At 40.2% G+C, this 14270-nt stretch overlaps 1 protein-coding gene across 1 annotated transcript in view; it reads right to left on the bottom strand.

Moving 5' to 3' along the window:
• The window catches only part of kif6 (kinesin family member 6), a 522710-nt gene that overhangs the window by 71264 nt on the left and 437176 nt on the right, over positions 1-14270 (bottom strand). The window contains exons 17-18 of the mRNA XM_048531738.2: positions 4736-4820; positions 2157-2292 (exon numbers count right to left, since the gene is read on the bottom strand). Coding sequence (XP_048387695.2) covers positions 2157-2292; positions 4736-4820 — 221 coding nt within the window. The remainder of the gene's footprint in view (positions 1-2156; positions 2293-4735; positions 4821-14270) is intronic.

Here is a 14270-nt window from a genome sequence, read left to right on the forward strand (position 1 = left end):
ATGAACTATATGTCCTTGTTTTCTATAATCTGTCTGTATTGCACGCAAAACAAAATTTTTCACTGTACTTAGGTTCATGAGCCAACAATAAATCAAATCAAATCATCCTTGAATTTTTTTTCCTTTATTCATGCATGACTTTGCTAGCCAGGCAGCATTTATTGCCCAACCCTGTTGCCCAGAGGGCAGTTAAGAGTCAAGCACATTGTTGTGGGTCTGGAGTCAGATCTAGGCCAGACCAGGTGAGGATGGCAGTTTCCTTCCCTGAAGGTCAATAGTGAACCAGCTGGGTTTTTCCTGACAATTGACAATGGATTCCTGTCATCATTAGATCCTTAATTCCTGATATTTATTGAATTCAAATTCCACCATCTGCAATGGCAGGTATTGAACCCAGGTCCCCAGAACATTATCTGGGTCTCTGGATTAATAGTCCAGTGACAATACCACGAGGCCATCACCTCCCCCTTGAATGAATAAAACAAAACATCAAGCACAGAATGCATAAGGTCAGATGTTCGCTGATTGTATATTGTTCAGCACTATTTGCAGCTCCTCAGATACTGAAGCAATCCTTGTCCATTTGCAGCATGATCTGGACAACAGTTCAACTTGGATTTATAAGTGGCAAGTAGCACTCATGCAGAATAGTACCAGGTAATCGCTATTTCACATAACAGGATGTAACCATCTCTTTCAATATCTAATGCATTACCTTTGCAGAATCTTTCCGTAACAGCAGCCTAGGGTTTACCATTGCTCAAAAAATTGAATTGGGCTTGACATAAAAATAGGTCAGTGTTTAGAGGTTTTGAGGCAAGTAACTGTGCCTCCAATGCTTGCCCACCATCCACAAGGCAGAAGTGCGATGGGGTACTCTTCACTTGCCTGAATGGTTGCTGCTCCAACACTACATTAGCTCAACACCGTCTAGGAAAAGGCAGCTTGCTTGATTGGCAACCTATTCTGTCTTAAAGATTTTGCCTTCCACATCAATGCACTGTGGTAGCTACAAGGTGCACTGCAGCAACTCACCAAGGCTTCTTTGAAGAACTTTACAAGTCAACTACCATTACTACCTCCTCTAAAACACATACTATTGTGACTGGGAATTGCAAAACCATTATTCCAATGTACTTGGTTTAAAATCCTGAAAGTCCTTTCCTAACAGAACTGTGGGTGTACCCTCATGAACAGCATCAGTTCACCGCCACTCTTACGAAGATTAGTTAAGAATTAGGACAATGAACATTTGCCCACCCAGTAATGCCCACATTGTGTGAATTAATTTTTTAAAAATTGAAGATTACATTAATCTAAACTCAAGAAGTAGAAACAGAGGATGGAGACATATTAAATATTAGAAGATGGAGAGCTATAATGAGCTGGTACAAAAGAGGAGGGAGGCCTGGGGTGGAGGAGCCAGGAACTTGTTGTACGTCGGACATGCCAGACAGCCTACTCCTGGTCCTATTTCTGATTTTCTTATTTTCTTTGCAACCTGCTTTCACATACAAACACTTCCCGTATTGCATTGCAGCTTACAAGCTCCACTCGAAAAGTTACAAAAATTCCAGGCAAACTCAACCATGCATGCAGAACATCTCATTCCTTCTGCACTGTACTTGTTTGAAGTTTGGTTAAGTCATAGGCTGCCTTTTGATTTTTCCAACCAAGGTGTATGACCTGACACTCTTTCACAATAAATTCAATCTACCAAGAATTTCCTCCCTCACTCAACCAATCCATGTTTCCTTTCAGATTATTTATGTCCTCACAGCAAAATGCCCTCCCATTTCTTGTATCATCAGTAAATCTTGTAAGCTGCAAGAAGGCATTATCCATATGCTGTCAGCCTGAGAAGAAAATCTGAGCCCTTACGTTCAAGGTTCTGCTGGTTTGTAACCAGTTGCTGGAATAAAATTTTGTCTGTTATCAATGGGAGACCCAACATTTCTACATCCCCCCTTTCTGGAAAGTACACTGTACTGTCCAAGAGCAGTTTCAAGATCAGCAAATTGTGTAGAACACATTGTGTTCATAAACCATTGCTAAAGATGTGACTCCAGCATTGTCAATGCAATTTAATACTGTGTACCAGGACTTGCTCCAACTTTAGAACAGAGAACAAGCACCAGTTGACAAGATTGTGTTACCTGGAGTCTCACTGCCTCTTCAGACCACCAGACTTCAAAATCCTTTTGCATCATCATCTTGGACTTTTCTAAGAGATGCTGTAAATGCTCGATCTCTGTCTTCAGTGCTTTCAGCCGATTGAAAGTCATTTTATAGCTGGACAGGGATTAAAAGACATTTGTCATATTGCAGCTGAGTGAACCGGGGCATTTCACAGATGCTCATGATGAGATGTGACCTGACTGTTTAGGAGTTGCCCAAAGTATGCATTGTGCTGGTGTGCTAATTTTATTTTTATAGCTTGTAAGCATTCAATATTACAACTTATCAACCAAGAGCTCACAAATAATTTGAGTACAATAGCGTTCTTTGGTGGGACCTGGAGTTGGAAACATTTACAATGGAGTCTGCAAATCCACCTCCAAGGAAACATGAACAATGTTTTTAGGCACCAAACTGGTACAGATAAACCAGAACACTGATACTTTGTTTGATGTAACACTAAGGCTGTAACTAGGGAGAACAACCTGTGGTTCAAAAAGAGAAGCCGAACATTCCATTGAGATTTAATCACCTTACAAGGATAAAAAGGGATAAACAGCCCTGATGTTATGTGCTTACATATTAAAACCGGGGTGACTGATGACACCAGAACTAGGGACAACTATACATGTGCACTTATTCAGGAATGGACTGTTTCAAGCTCTGACTGAATGACGAACAGCCCACCTGTATGGACTTTTTCAGCCACATTAGGGACTGCTTTGCTCTGATAGAAATAGTTGGCCTCATGAGCGATGTTTGAATATGTATCATACTGTCTGACGGGACTCCTAATCATTTACCAAATACACCAAAAAGGTTTCAACTGAACATTTTTCCCCTTTGTTTTTGAGGGTTCAGTGCAACCAGTCACAGTTTTAGTGGGCTACATCCAAGCATTCTGCTCCCAATTCCCAAAATTAAGTCCAGCCCATGTTGAGTTGGTCTCGGAATGGCGGGACTATCATATGTTGAAAGATTGGAGCCACTGGGCTTGTATACTCTTGAGTTTAGAAAGATGAGATGGGATCTGATTGAGACGTATAAGATTATTAAGGGATTGGACACTGTGGAGGCAGGAAGCATGTTTCTGCTGATGGGTGAGTCCAGGACCAGAGGATACAGTTTAAAAATAAGGGGTAGGCCATTTAGAACAGAGTTGAGGAAAAACTTCTTCACCCAGAGAGTGGTGGCATATGGAATGCTCTGCCCCAGAAGGCAGTGGAGGCCAACTCTCTGGATGCTTTCAAGAAAGAGATAGACAGAGCTCTTAAAGATAGTGGAATCAAAGGTTATGGGGATAAGGCAGGAACAGGATACTGATTGTGGATGATCAGCCTGATCATAATGAATGGTGGCGCTGGCTCGAAGGACCAAGTGGTCTACTCCAGTACCTGTTGTCTATTGTCTCAATCAGCTCCTGCTCCTCCTTCAGGACCATGATGAGGCTCCTGCATACAGCTTTTCTATGTACCGTCAGGAAACTACGCCATTCCTTTGTGACAACCAGGTTGACCAAATATCTGTACTAAGATAGGAATCCTGAGGGATCTGACACTTCAAAGTAAGAATTTTTTAAAAAATCGAATTGAAGGTTTCATCATGTTGCTCGATCTGTATACTTCTGCATTCAAAGAACAAAGAACAAAGAAAATTACAGCACAGGAACAGGCCTTTTGGCCCTCCAAGCCTGTGCTGATCAAGATCCTCTGTCTTTAATGTCTTAAGGGTATTAAGGTACGCATGGATCAATGTTGGAACAGTGATACAGACATTAAAGCAGGTTGGTTGGAAATGTATGTTAACCTTGGAGTATGTGATAACAGCAAACAAGGATACCAAATAGATCCTGTAATATTTATGCATATAGTCTGTTCTTTGCAAGTGATTTTGTAAAATTAAATAATTCTGACTTTCAACTGCACTTTTCAGGTCAGGTCAAGAGTCACCACTGCTAACTTGAATTTCCACCTCCATCTGGTTTACTCTAAATCAATACATTCACAGGTACATAATCGGAGCCAGATTCCCCTTTCCTCCAACTGGTCAGGAGTCTTTCTCAGGAACCACATCGATCATGGTCATTTACTGCTTCAAGAGAAGTGATTGAAATTGATGTGGGGATCAGGGGCTGAAAAGGTGATGGGACTGTTAAGTGGAGGCACAAGAAGTCTGGAGTGGTTTAAAAATGGAGGAGATGTATTTGTTTTTAGTTCTGAACCACACTGGACCCCAGCCTCATCACAAAAGGGTATGTGTTTTTCACAGCACCATGTGATAAGCAGGTAGGAGGGAAGCATTATTCTGTAATGCAAGGTCACTCATGAAAGTGCCATCCTCAGCTTTGGAGAGGAAGGGCTAGTCTAGTAATTGAATTAACTAATTAAGTAATAATTGTCAGAATTCTGCCAGTTAAATAATATTAACTAAATTAATAATGTGGTACAGTGTTAAACAGGCACATCCACCTACCTTTCAACTCAATTGTTCAACACTGCATTTTTTTGGTAAGAGTTTTACATAATAGGTTTAGACGAAAGAAAACAAGGTCACCAACCTCTTTTTCTCTTCCTCTATTTTCTCTCGAAGTTCATTTTCTAAGTGGTCTGGATCAGTGACATCTGCTGGCTCACTGGTCACACCTGGTGAGATATTGTGGAAGAAACTACTGAAGTGCAGCATAAAAAGGTCCCCTTTGATGAAATTCCTTTGTGGAATTTATTTGCTGTCAGTACATAAGGCATATTTTCAAGGCTCCCCATGATGAAGAAAATAAAGGCACCAATGACAGAAGTTTAAGAGAAGGTCAATTCTTATCTTGTGGTAGGAACTTCTCTGATCACCATGCTTAATGATATCATATAATGATATCATGTGTATGTGATTTTGTCAAATCATATATTGATCCTTTTAGAATATGCTAATCATTTTGCTGAAAACCACAGACAGAGGAGGTCTTACTTTGGTGATTTAAAAATGCAGCTGGCACACAGCAACTAAGATATTGTCCACTGGTGTCAGCTGTAGAACTCGAGTAGTTCTAAAGGTTTGAGAACATAATTAAGGTTGACATTCCAGCTTAGTACTGCAATGCTGCCCTTTCAGGCAGACTTAAAAAGATTCCATGGCACTGAATGAAGAAAAGAGCATTCGCTCCGATGTCTTGGTGATTATTTATCCCTCAACCAAACCTAAAACAACTGTTTTGGACGTTCATTTATTGCTGATTGGTGCAGTTTGTTGTTCATGATTTGCCTGCCAATTCCAGCCTTACAACAGTGATTACACTTCAAAACGTTTGACGTTGGTTGGAAAGCAGTTTGGGATATCCTGAGGTTATGAGGGAGGCACTTATTGAACGCTAGTCTTTATTTCTTTGTTCATGGGAGCAAGGTAGAGTTTTAAAACAGAAGGAAAAGAGTATAGTTAATGTGAATAATGTATTCTCATTAAACAGGACAGAGGGGAAATGGCCAACAGAACTTCCATTTAAAGTCATCCTGTTCTGTTGCATAAGAGGCTGAAGAGTTAATACTGAGGACTGTCATAGCACTACCCACTGCGATGATGTCATATAAACTTATGAGCAGAACGGCTTAGAGTCTCAAAACAATGAGACCCATGATCCAGGTCGTCTTCATGGTCTCTGCAACAACGTCTATCATATCAGCATAGACTGTAACTAGTTGTTCAAATGTAATAAACCGTAGCTTGTTAACTATAAAAGACTCATCCAGTTAGACCAGGAAGTAGTTTTCCTTTATCACGCTGAAAAAGCACGTAAGTACATAACCAGAATGGTAGCAGTAACAATCATCATGAGCAGTAGTTGGGTGACATACGCACACAGTATCCTTCATGTATCTATTCTCTTTAAAGAAACAGAAGTTTTAAAAAAGCAGCAACTACATCTTAACTATAATTTTATAATTAGCATTTTAAACATCTTTAATGTCCCAATTAATTCCATGGGCTGAGTTAAAACAACGATTGATCACCAAGTCTAGCTGAGCTGACACCTTCAGAGATCGATGGACTTGTACCCCAGTACTCCCTAAGACCTATAATAACCTGCCATTCATTATGTAAATCCTTCCTTTATTAGACCTTCCAAAATGCATCACCTCAATAATAAAAATAACATATCAAATCAAATCAGATTTATCAGGACTAATTCCATCTGTTATTGCTCTGCCTAAATTACAGCTGATCAATATTAGACTGTTGTCAGACACCCATCCACCTCAGGACCAGGTCACTCCACAGTGTTCAATTATTATTGTATTCCTATTGGTTTTGTGACTTAGGTCTTTGTGCATGACTGACTGCCCAGACTCAGAGCTTGTAGGGTGATGGTGCTAATTTATTTTTATGATCAGTCAATGCCTCGAGCTGGTACAATGGTGCCAATCTATTCATAATGTGGAGATCCCAGTGCTGAACTGGGGTAGACAAAGTCAAAGGTCACACCAGGTTATAGTCTAACAGGCTTATTTAAAATCACAAGCTTTCGGGGCACAGTTCCTTCATCAGGTGTTGTCTGAAAACTTGAAATGAATCTATTCACATGTTGACTAGTAGCCCACTCATACCCAGAGCTACAATTATAACGCAACCAATTTTTATGCAACTGTTATCTGATTAAAGCTAGAATAGAGTTTTTTAATGTATTTATTCTTCAGCCAGATATCACACTCACAAAGCAGAATGTATGGCATATTGCTTCCTATTTGCCCTTTAGTGTACAAAAAGCCACCCACATAGTGAGACTAGAAACATGTTACGCTGAACTACGTAGAAGTGACAAGTCATTTAAGTTATTTTTTAATGGTTCAAGTTGACAGATTTATTATGTTCAGTGTCGCAATTTCAAAATATCATTTTCAAAAGAACATCTTGAATTAAGAATCTAATGAGACCATGAAACTGCTGTCGATTGTCCATGAAAATATCCATCTGGTTCACTAATGTCATTTAGGGTAGGATACTGTCGTCCTTACATTGTCTGTTCTACATGTGACTCCGGACCCACAGCCATGTGAGTGGCTCTTAACTGCCCTGTGGGCAATTAGGGATGGGCAATAAATGCAGGTCTAACTTGCGAATATTCATTCAAAAGAAAGTTCCTTATTTTTGCTCAGGCAACACCATTAAAACTGGTGTAAATGCTGCTTACTGCATGCCACTACCTTTTCTGCATAGGGGCAGTAAGTATAATCTGTCTCGATGGTGTACCTACATGGCACTTTTATTGCAGCAGTTGCAGGCAATTAAGCCTCTTGATGCTAAAGTGTGTATATTTTGTTAATTGTTTTCATTCATGTATAACTTCAATCAGATGTTATCACGGCTGAGACTTCAAACAGGGAAAAATAAACCTCACTAGAGTTAATTCTTAAGCCTCTCTACTTCTTTACATTTGTATATTTTCACAACCTTTTAGTTGCTGTTTTCGCACTTAGAACATCGGTTTTTACATGGTTTCTGTTTCTCTTCCAGTTTGTACTCTTGTTCCTATCCTCAGTCTCTTCAAGCTTGCTTCTCCCTTTTCCTCTGATTCTCTCTGACCATCTCTAGGTATTGTTATAACTATGAGTTCTCTCCCTTTGTACCGTTTTAGACAACATGTTGTCAAAATTATCTGGCTTCATGACGTATTATTATTTCAGAGGTAACTTTTAGTTTTGGTTCCATTTGTAGGAATAAGGTAATTATAATCCTGGACTTTAGAAACTACCAGAACTCCTCAAGTATGGTAGTTCAAAGGGTGATCTGTCTTTAGATAAAAAGGACTAGGTTGCAAGTGGGAAAACTTAACAATGAATGACCCATCTCTGAGGTGTTGATAGAACCAGGTGGAGTACACTAAACCGTATTAAAACATTTGAATTATTTATGCAGTTTCCAGGTCAAAGGAGCCAAAAATATCTTTGTAAATTCGGAGGTTTCTTCATGTAACCAGGGCATCTGGAAAGAGCTGTTAACTCCACCACAGATAGTCCTGAATCAAAAGAAGCCATTTTGAAGGTAACAGTCCATCTACAATTCTGTATGAAACATCTCAAGTTGCGTTAGATAAAGATTGTAGGGATTAGAGTGGCTTCCTTATTTAATTTCTCTGTGTGTTTTTTCTGTTCGCTGAAGCTTTGAATCTTCAGCAGTTGCAGATCACTGAGATGCAAAGCAAAATAGATCATTTTTAGCAGGTCTACATCTTTAGTAGGTAAAATACAACTTTAATGCACATTGCACCAATTGTATGTAGGTTCCCAAACTCAGTTTAGAGTCAGAGATGATGAAGGAAGAATGGGGAATGTGGGGAGGCAGTGGCCTAATGGTAATGTCACTGGACTAGTAATCCAGAACTCGACAAAATGTCCTGGAAACATAGGTTTGAACTCCCCTGCGTCAGATGGTGAATTAAATGAAGATATGCATTTAACCTAATGGTGACTGCGTAACCACTTTTGACTGTTCTAAAACCTACCTGCTCCACATACACCATACAGGGAAGGAAATCTGCCACCTTACCTGGACTGACCTACATGTCTCTCCAGACCACAGCGATGTGGTTAACTGTTAACTACCCCCTGGGCAATTAGTTCAACTGGGGAAGGGCAAAATAAAAATGCTGTCTTAGCCAGCGACACCTCTATTTAATGAAGAAATAAAAAAAGGAGGCTGCATGATTTGTCTAGCCTGGAGCTAGAGGGCTAAATCTAAAAGTCGGGTGCTTTTCATTTTCAATTGAAACTGCGGTGCTGAATTGCAAATGGAGCTGGTCTTACAAGGCAACCATGGAAAAGCTTGAGGTTTTCTAAGAGACAAAGGGGGCATGATGTATGGCGACTTGAATATTGTTGAAGACTCTCAATATTCAAGTTCAAGCTTTCTCGTTTTACGAACAAAATATATTTTTATCAAAAAGAACCTCTTTCAGCCAACTGAGGTCTAAAAATATACAAAAGACAAAGAAAATAAACTGTGAGGTCAAGCTAGCAAAGAATATAAAAACTGACAGTAGGAGATTCTTTAAATATATTAAAAGGAGGACAGAGATAAAAGTGAACATAGAACCCTCAGAAAATGATTCTGGAGAGATGGTCATGGGGACAAGGGAATGGTAGAGGAGTTAAACAGATATTTTTAATCAGTCTTTGTGGTAGAAGATAATTTGAACATCTCATTAATAGTCAAAAATGCTGAGGAGGAATCAAGTACCATTGCCATGATGAAAGAAGCAGTTTTAATCAAACCAACGGGGCTGAAGGCAGATATGTCCCCTTGCTTTGATGGTTTGCACCTAGGGTCCAAAAAGAGGTGACTACAGAGATAGCGGATGCATTAGTTGTAGTTTTCCAAAAATCTTTGGTTTTGGAGAAGTACTAAAGGATCGGAAAACTGCCAATGGGACATCCCTCTTTAAAGTGAGAGGGAGGCAAAATGTGGGTAACAGAAGCAACTATTAAGGAAGTACTAGCAGAACATTTGGAATCATAATCTATTCAAGCAGAGTCAGAATGGCTGCATGAAAAGGAAATCGTGTCTAATTTATTAGAATTTTTCAAGGAAATCTGAACAAATTGGAGAGAGAGGAACTAATAGATGTGTTGTATTTGGACTTCCAGAAGGTGTTCAACAAGCTCACAAAAAGTTAAGTCATAAGATAAGGGCCGATGGTGTTGGTGGTAATATGTTGGTCTCAATCGAGAATTGGCTCATTGGTAGGAAACAGTGAACGGGGGTAAGAGATTCTTTTCAAGGTTGGTGACCTGTGGCCAGTGAAGTTCCAAAAGGATCCGAAACATCAGCTTTCCTGTTCCTCTGGTGTTGCCTGGCCTGCTGTGTTCATCCAGCTCCACACCTTGTTTTCTCAAGGACCAGTCTGTGCCCAGCAGAAGACAGTTCTTCAGCCTCCCTGCATTATTGTGGAGAAACAGACAGGGATAGAGAGACCAAACTTGTGGACAAACTCCACCCTCACCTCGGCAGCACTCATGAAAATGTGTGAGGAGGGGATTGTGGATTTCTGTTCTTGAGGTTAGCGTGTAAATGGGGAGTCCCATCTCGCCAAGGGGATTGGGGATGGTTGGGGAACAGTTGCCGCTGTTGGGCACAAGCGAACCCTCAAAAAAAGGACACTACCTTCCTTTCCAAACTGCACGCAGGATGCTTTGCTTCCATCTTGCCTTATCTATCATATTATGTCAGTGCAGATGGAAACAGGCCATTCAATGTCCTTCAATTGACAAAACAAAGGCCTCAACTTGCTTAAGGACAGGCAGGCTAGCTGCCAGCTTGGCATCCCGCTTCACTGTAAATTGGGAGACAGCTTGAGAGTTACTTGGAAGGTGGAGGGCTGGCCATCCATTTTGCTTCATGTGCAACCCCTTCTACATCTTCAAATACACCGCACTAGGGCACAAAACGAACCCAAAGAGCTGACGGCACATGGAACACCATACAGATTCTCCTTCAAACCACCCAGCCACAAGACATAGGGATATAATCACCATTCCTTCACTGTCACTGTGACAGAATTCTGCCCAAATAGCACTGTGAGTGGTCATATATTACAACAACCACGGAAGTTTAAGAAAACATCAGAATTCCTCAGGGACCATTAGACACTGGCAATAAATCCTGATCTTGTCAGAGTAACCAACATGTGATGAATATATTGAAAAATGCCAATATTGGATGCCTTCCAATTACACTTGGTCCCAACACCCCAGCCACTTCCGATTTCCATCGAAAGTTATAGAAACACCGTTAGGAAGAAATGATCCAAGGCCGCCCACACCTGCTATCTCCAACAAATTAAAATTATTTTGAATCTGGTGGCAATTGTTGAGTGGGCCAATGGGGTTGAATCGGGGTGAATTGTATCCAGGTGTATATCCTGATAATCTTTCTAATTTACCATGAGACTTTTTTTATATTCACCTAAGTAGCCAGAAAGGGGCTTGATTTAACACTTGATCCAAAAGGTATCACCTCTCACAAGTGTCAAGCTTGATCATGTATTATGGCCTGAACTGCAAATTTAAGCTACAACTTTCACAACTTAGAGGCAGGAGTGCTAATTACAGCAACATGATAATGTAAGATAGTGATCCAAACAGTTTAATATCATATGACCTGATTTAAGTAGCAAAGAACATTCAATCCTATTAACTTTGACAATCCTTGAAACAGCCAAATATTATCTCTAATTCCATTAACAGGTGTGGCTGCAAAATCCTTTAGATGGTGCTATCTGCACAATGTTATGTGTTCCATTATTTCAAGCTGCAGTCCATCCAAAAAAATGACTATCAAATAGCCAACCAGTCTTTTTGTGAAATTACATTGTAATTACTAAGCCTGCCAATAGATGGCACTGGAGCATTCCTATCCTTTGAGATTACTGAACATATTGGGAAAGTTCATTCGGCAACTCAGAGGCACAAAAGCATAATTATTACAAAGGAATCCAAGGCATCACAATGTACAGGCATGAAAATGTAGGCTATTTAACCGCAAAACTTTCAAAATAAGGGTCGCATAAACAACGTTATGCTTGAATAACAGAAAAGACTTTGGATAATCAGAAACTCAAATAAAAAACTTTTCCAAGCCCTAGGTTAATTACTATGTTGATATGGACCAAGGAGACAAACTGCCTTGATTTAGCAGTTATGGTGGGAAATAAGCTATGATCTTTTCTGCTGTTGATTGTTAGTCAGTGAGTAAAGCATCTAAACAAAAGGCTTCAATCTCCTTGAGAGGGAACACAATCCTCTTAATCCCTTCATTCATCACAGTAAATCATGAGGTTCTTGAGCATATATAACTTTTTTAAAGCTGTCAAAGCTGTAGATCAATCATAAACTTTAAAACTGTGATTGATATTCTGTTACCAAATATATTAGGATAGATAATTATGTTCCAATTAAGGGAGTGTCACATTGTCAGAGGTGCCATCTTTCAAATGAAACATTAAAATTAACACATCCGCCTTCTAGGACAGGTGTGGAAGATCCTATTGCACTATTTAAAGAGAAATTGACCACAGTATTAAAAATATAAGATACCGGAAAAGGTTCAGGAAGCAACCATGGACGGAGACACAGAATTAACGTCTTATTGATGTTTTTGATCTTTTCTCAGAACCCCAATGATAGTAAATAATGACAAAGACTTTAGGGTATTACAGCATGGTCATGTCAGCTCCCTTAGATGAATGTCAATTATCCTACTGCAATGTTCTGGATGTGAGTTTGCTCACTGAGCTGGAAGGTTCGTTTTCAGACGTGTCGTCACCATACTAGGTAACGTCATCAGTGAGCCTCCGACGAAGCGCTGGTGTTATGTCCTGCTTTCTATTTATCTGGTTAGGTAACCTAACCCTAACCTAACCAGATAATTAGAAAGCAGGACATAACACCAGTGCTTCGTCGGAGGCTCACTGATGATGTTACCTAGTATGGTGACGACATGTCTGAAAACGAACCTTCCAGCTCAGTGAGCAAACTCACATCCAGAACCTCAACCTGAGCTACAAATCTTCTCCAAACTCGCTATCCTACTGCAATATTTGCAGAAAAGCAAGGATATTGTCCCCAGTATCCTAGGCAATACTTAAACTGGTTGACAGGGCTGTTAAGAAGGCATACAGTGTTTTAGCTTTTATTAATAGAAGGATCGAGTTCCGGAACCATGAGGTTATGCTGCAGCTGTACAAAACTCTGGTGCGGCCGCACTTGGAGTATAGTGTACAGTTCTGGTCACCGCATTATAAGAAGGATGTGGAAGCTTTGGAAAGGGTGCAGAGGAGATTTACTAGGAAGTTGGCTGGGATGGAGGGAAGGTCTTACAAGGAAAGGCTGAGGGACTTGAGGCTGTTTTCATTAGAGAGAAGAAGGTTGAGAAGTGACTTAATTGAGACATATAAGATAATCAGAGGGTTAGATAGGGTGGATAGGGAGAGCCTTTTTCCTAGGATGGTGACGGCGAGCATGAGGGGGCATAGCTTTAAATTGAGGGGTGATAGATATAGGACAGATGTCAGAGGTAGTTTCTTTATTCAGAGAGTAGTAAGGGAATGGAACGCTTTGCCTGCAACGGTAGTAGATTCGCCAACTTTAGGTACATTTAAGTCGTCATTGGACAAGCATATGGACGTACATGGAATAGTGTAGGTTAGATGGGCTTCAGATTGGTACGACAGGTCGGCACAACATCGAGGGCCAAAGTCCTGTCCTGTGCTGTAATGTTCTATGTTCTATGTTCTATGAAATCACAAAACTATTGGATGGTCATTATCATATTGTTGTTTTGCTGGAGTTTGCTGTACACAAATTGGTTACTTTTTTTCTTACTTTAGATTAGAAGCTGCATTTTAAAACATTTCATTTACTGTAGAGCACTTAGGGCACCAGTAGTCACAAAAGATGTTACATAATCTCTATTTATAATTGCTTATTGGCCCTCAGCGTTTGGGGATTTTGAAAAGGTACCTAGGCATAAATTAGTAAACATTCTGTCTGCAATACATGCAACTTCATGGATACAACTACACCTCCAAAATCTTAAGACTTTACTAACAGAAATATTAGTCAGGAAACAAGGTGGTGAATCCCTTCACATAACACTTTTCTTTCCTTCTTTATTTCTTTCACCCTTTCTGTTCTGTCTGCAAAAAATACCTGGGCTTCCAATTGCCGGCCATTTCAACATACGACTTTGTTCTCTGGGCAGCATCTCTGTCTCAAGTTTGCTGTGGGGCTCCAGTGAAGCTCAATCCAAGCTGGAAGAACAGAACTTTATTTTTCCACTTGGGAACTCTAAAGTTTTCTGGACTCAATATCATGTTCAACAGGGCTTGAGGCTCCTTCACCCATGTCTTTACCCCAAATCCCAGACACCACGTCTTGTTATCACATGGTCAGCTATTACGCATAACCAATTGTTAGCCACTAATAATCCCCATCAGTAGCTACTCATTCTTTTAGGCTGAACGTTATCCATTCTTTTCCTGTCCAACTCTTCTCTGTCCTTATGGGCTCTATCTCTAACTACCATTTGCTCCTTACCTCCACCCTATGTGC

The sequence above is a fragment of the Stegostoma tigrinum genome, chromosome 4, assembly GCF_030684315.1.
Source record: "Stegostoma tigrinum isolate sSteTig4 chromosome 4, sSteTig4.hap1, whole genome shotgun sequence".
Lineage (NCBI taxonomy): Eukaryota > Metazoa > Chordata > Chondrichthyes > Orectolobiformes > Stegostomatidae > Stegostoma > Stegostoma tigrinum.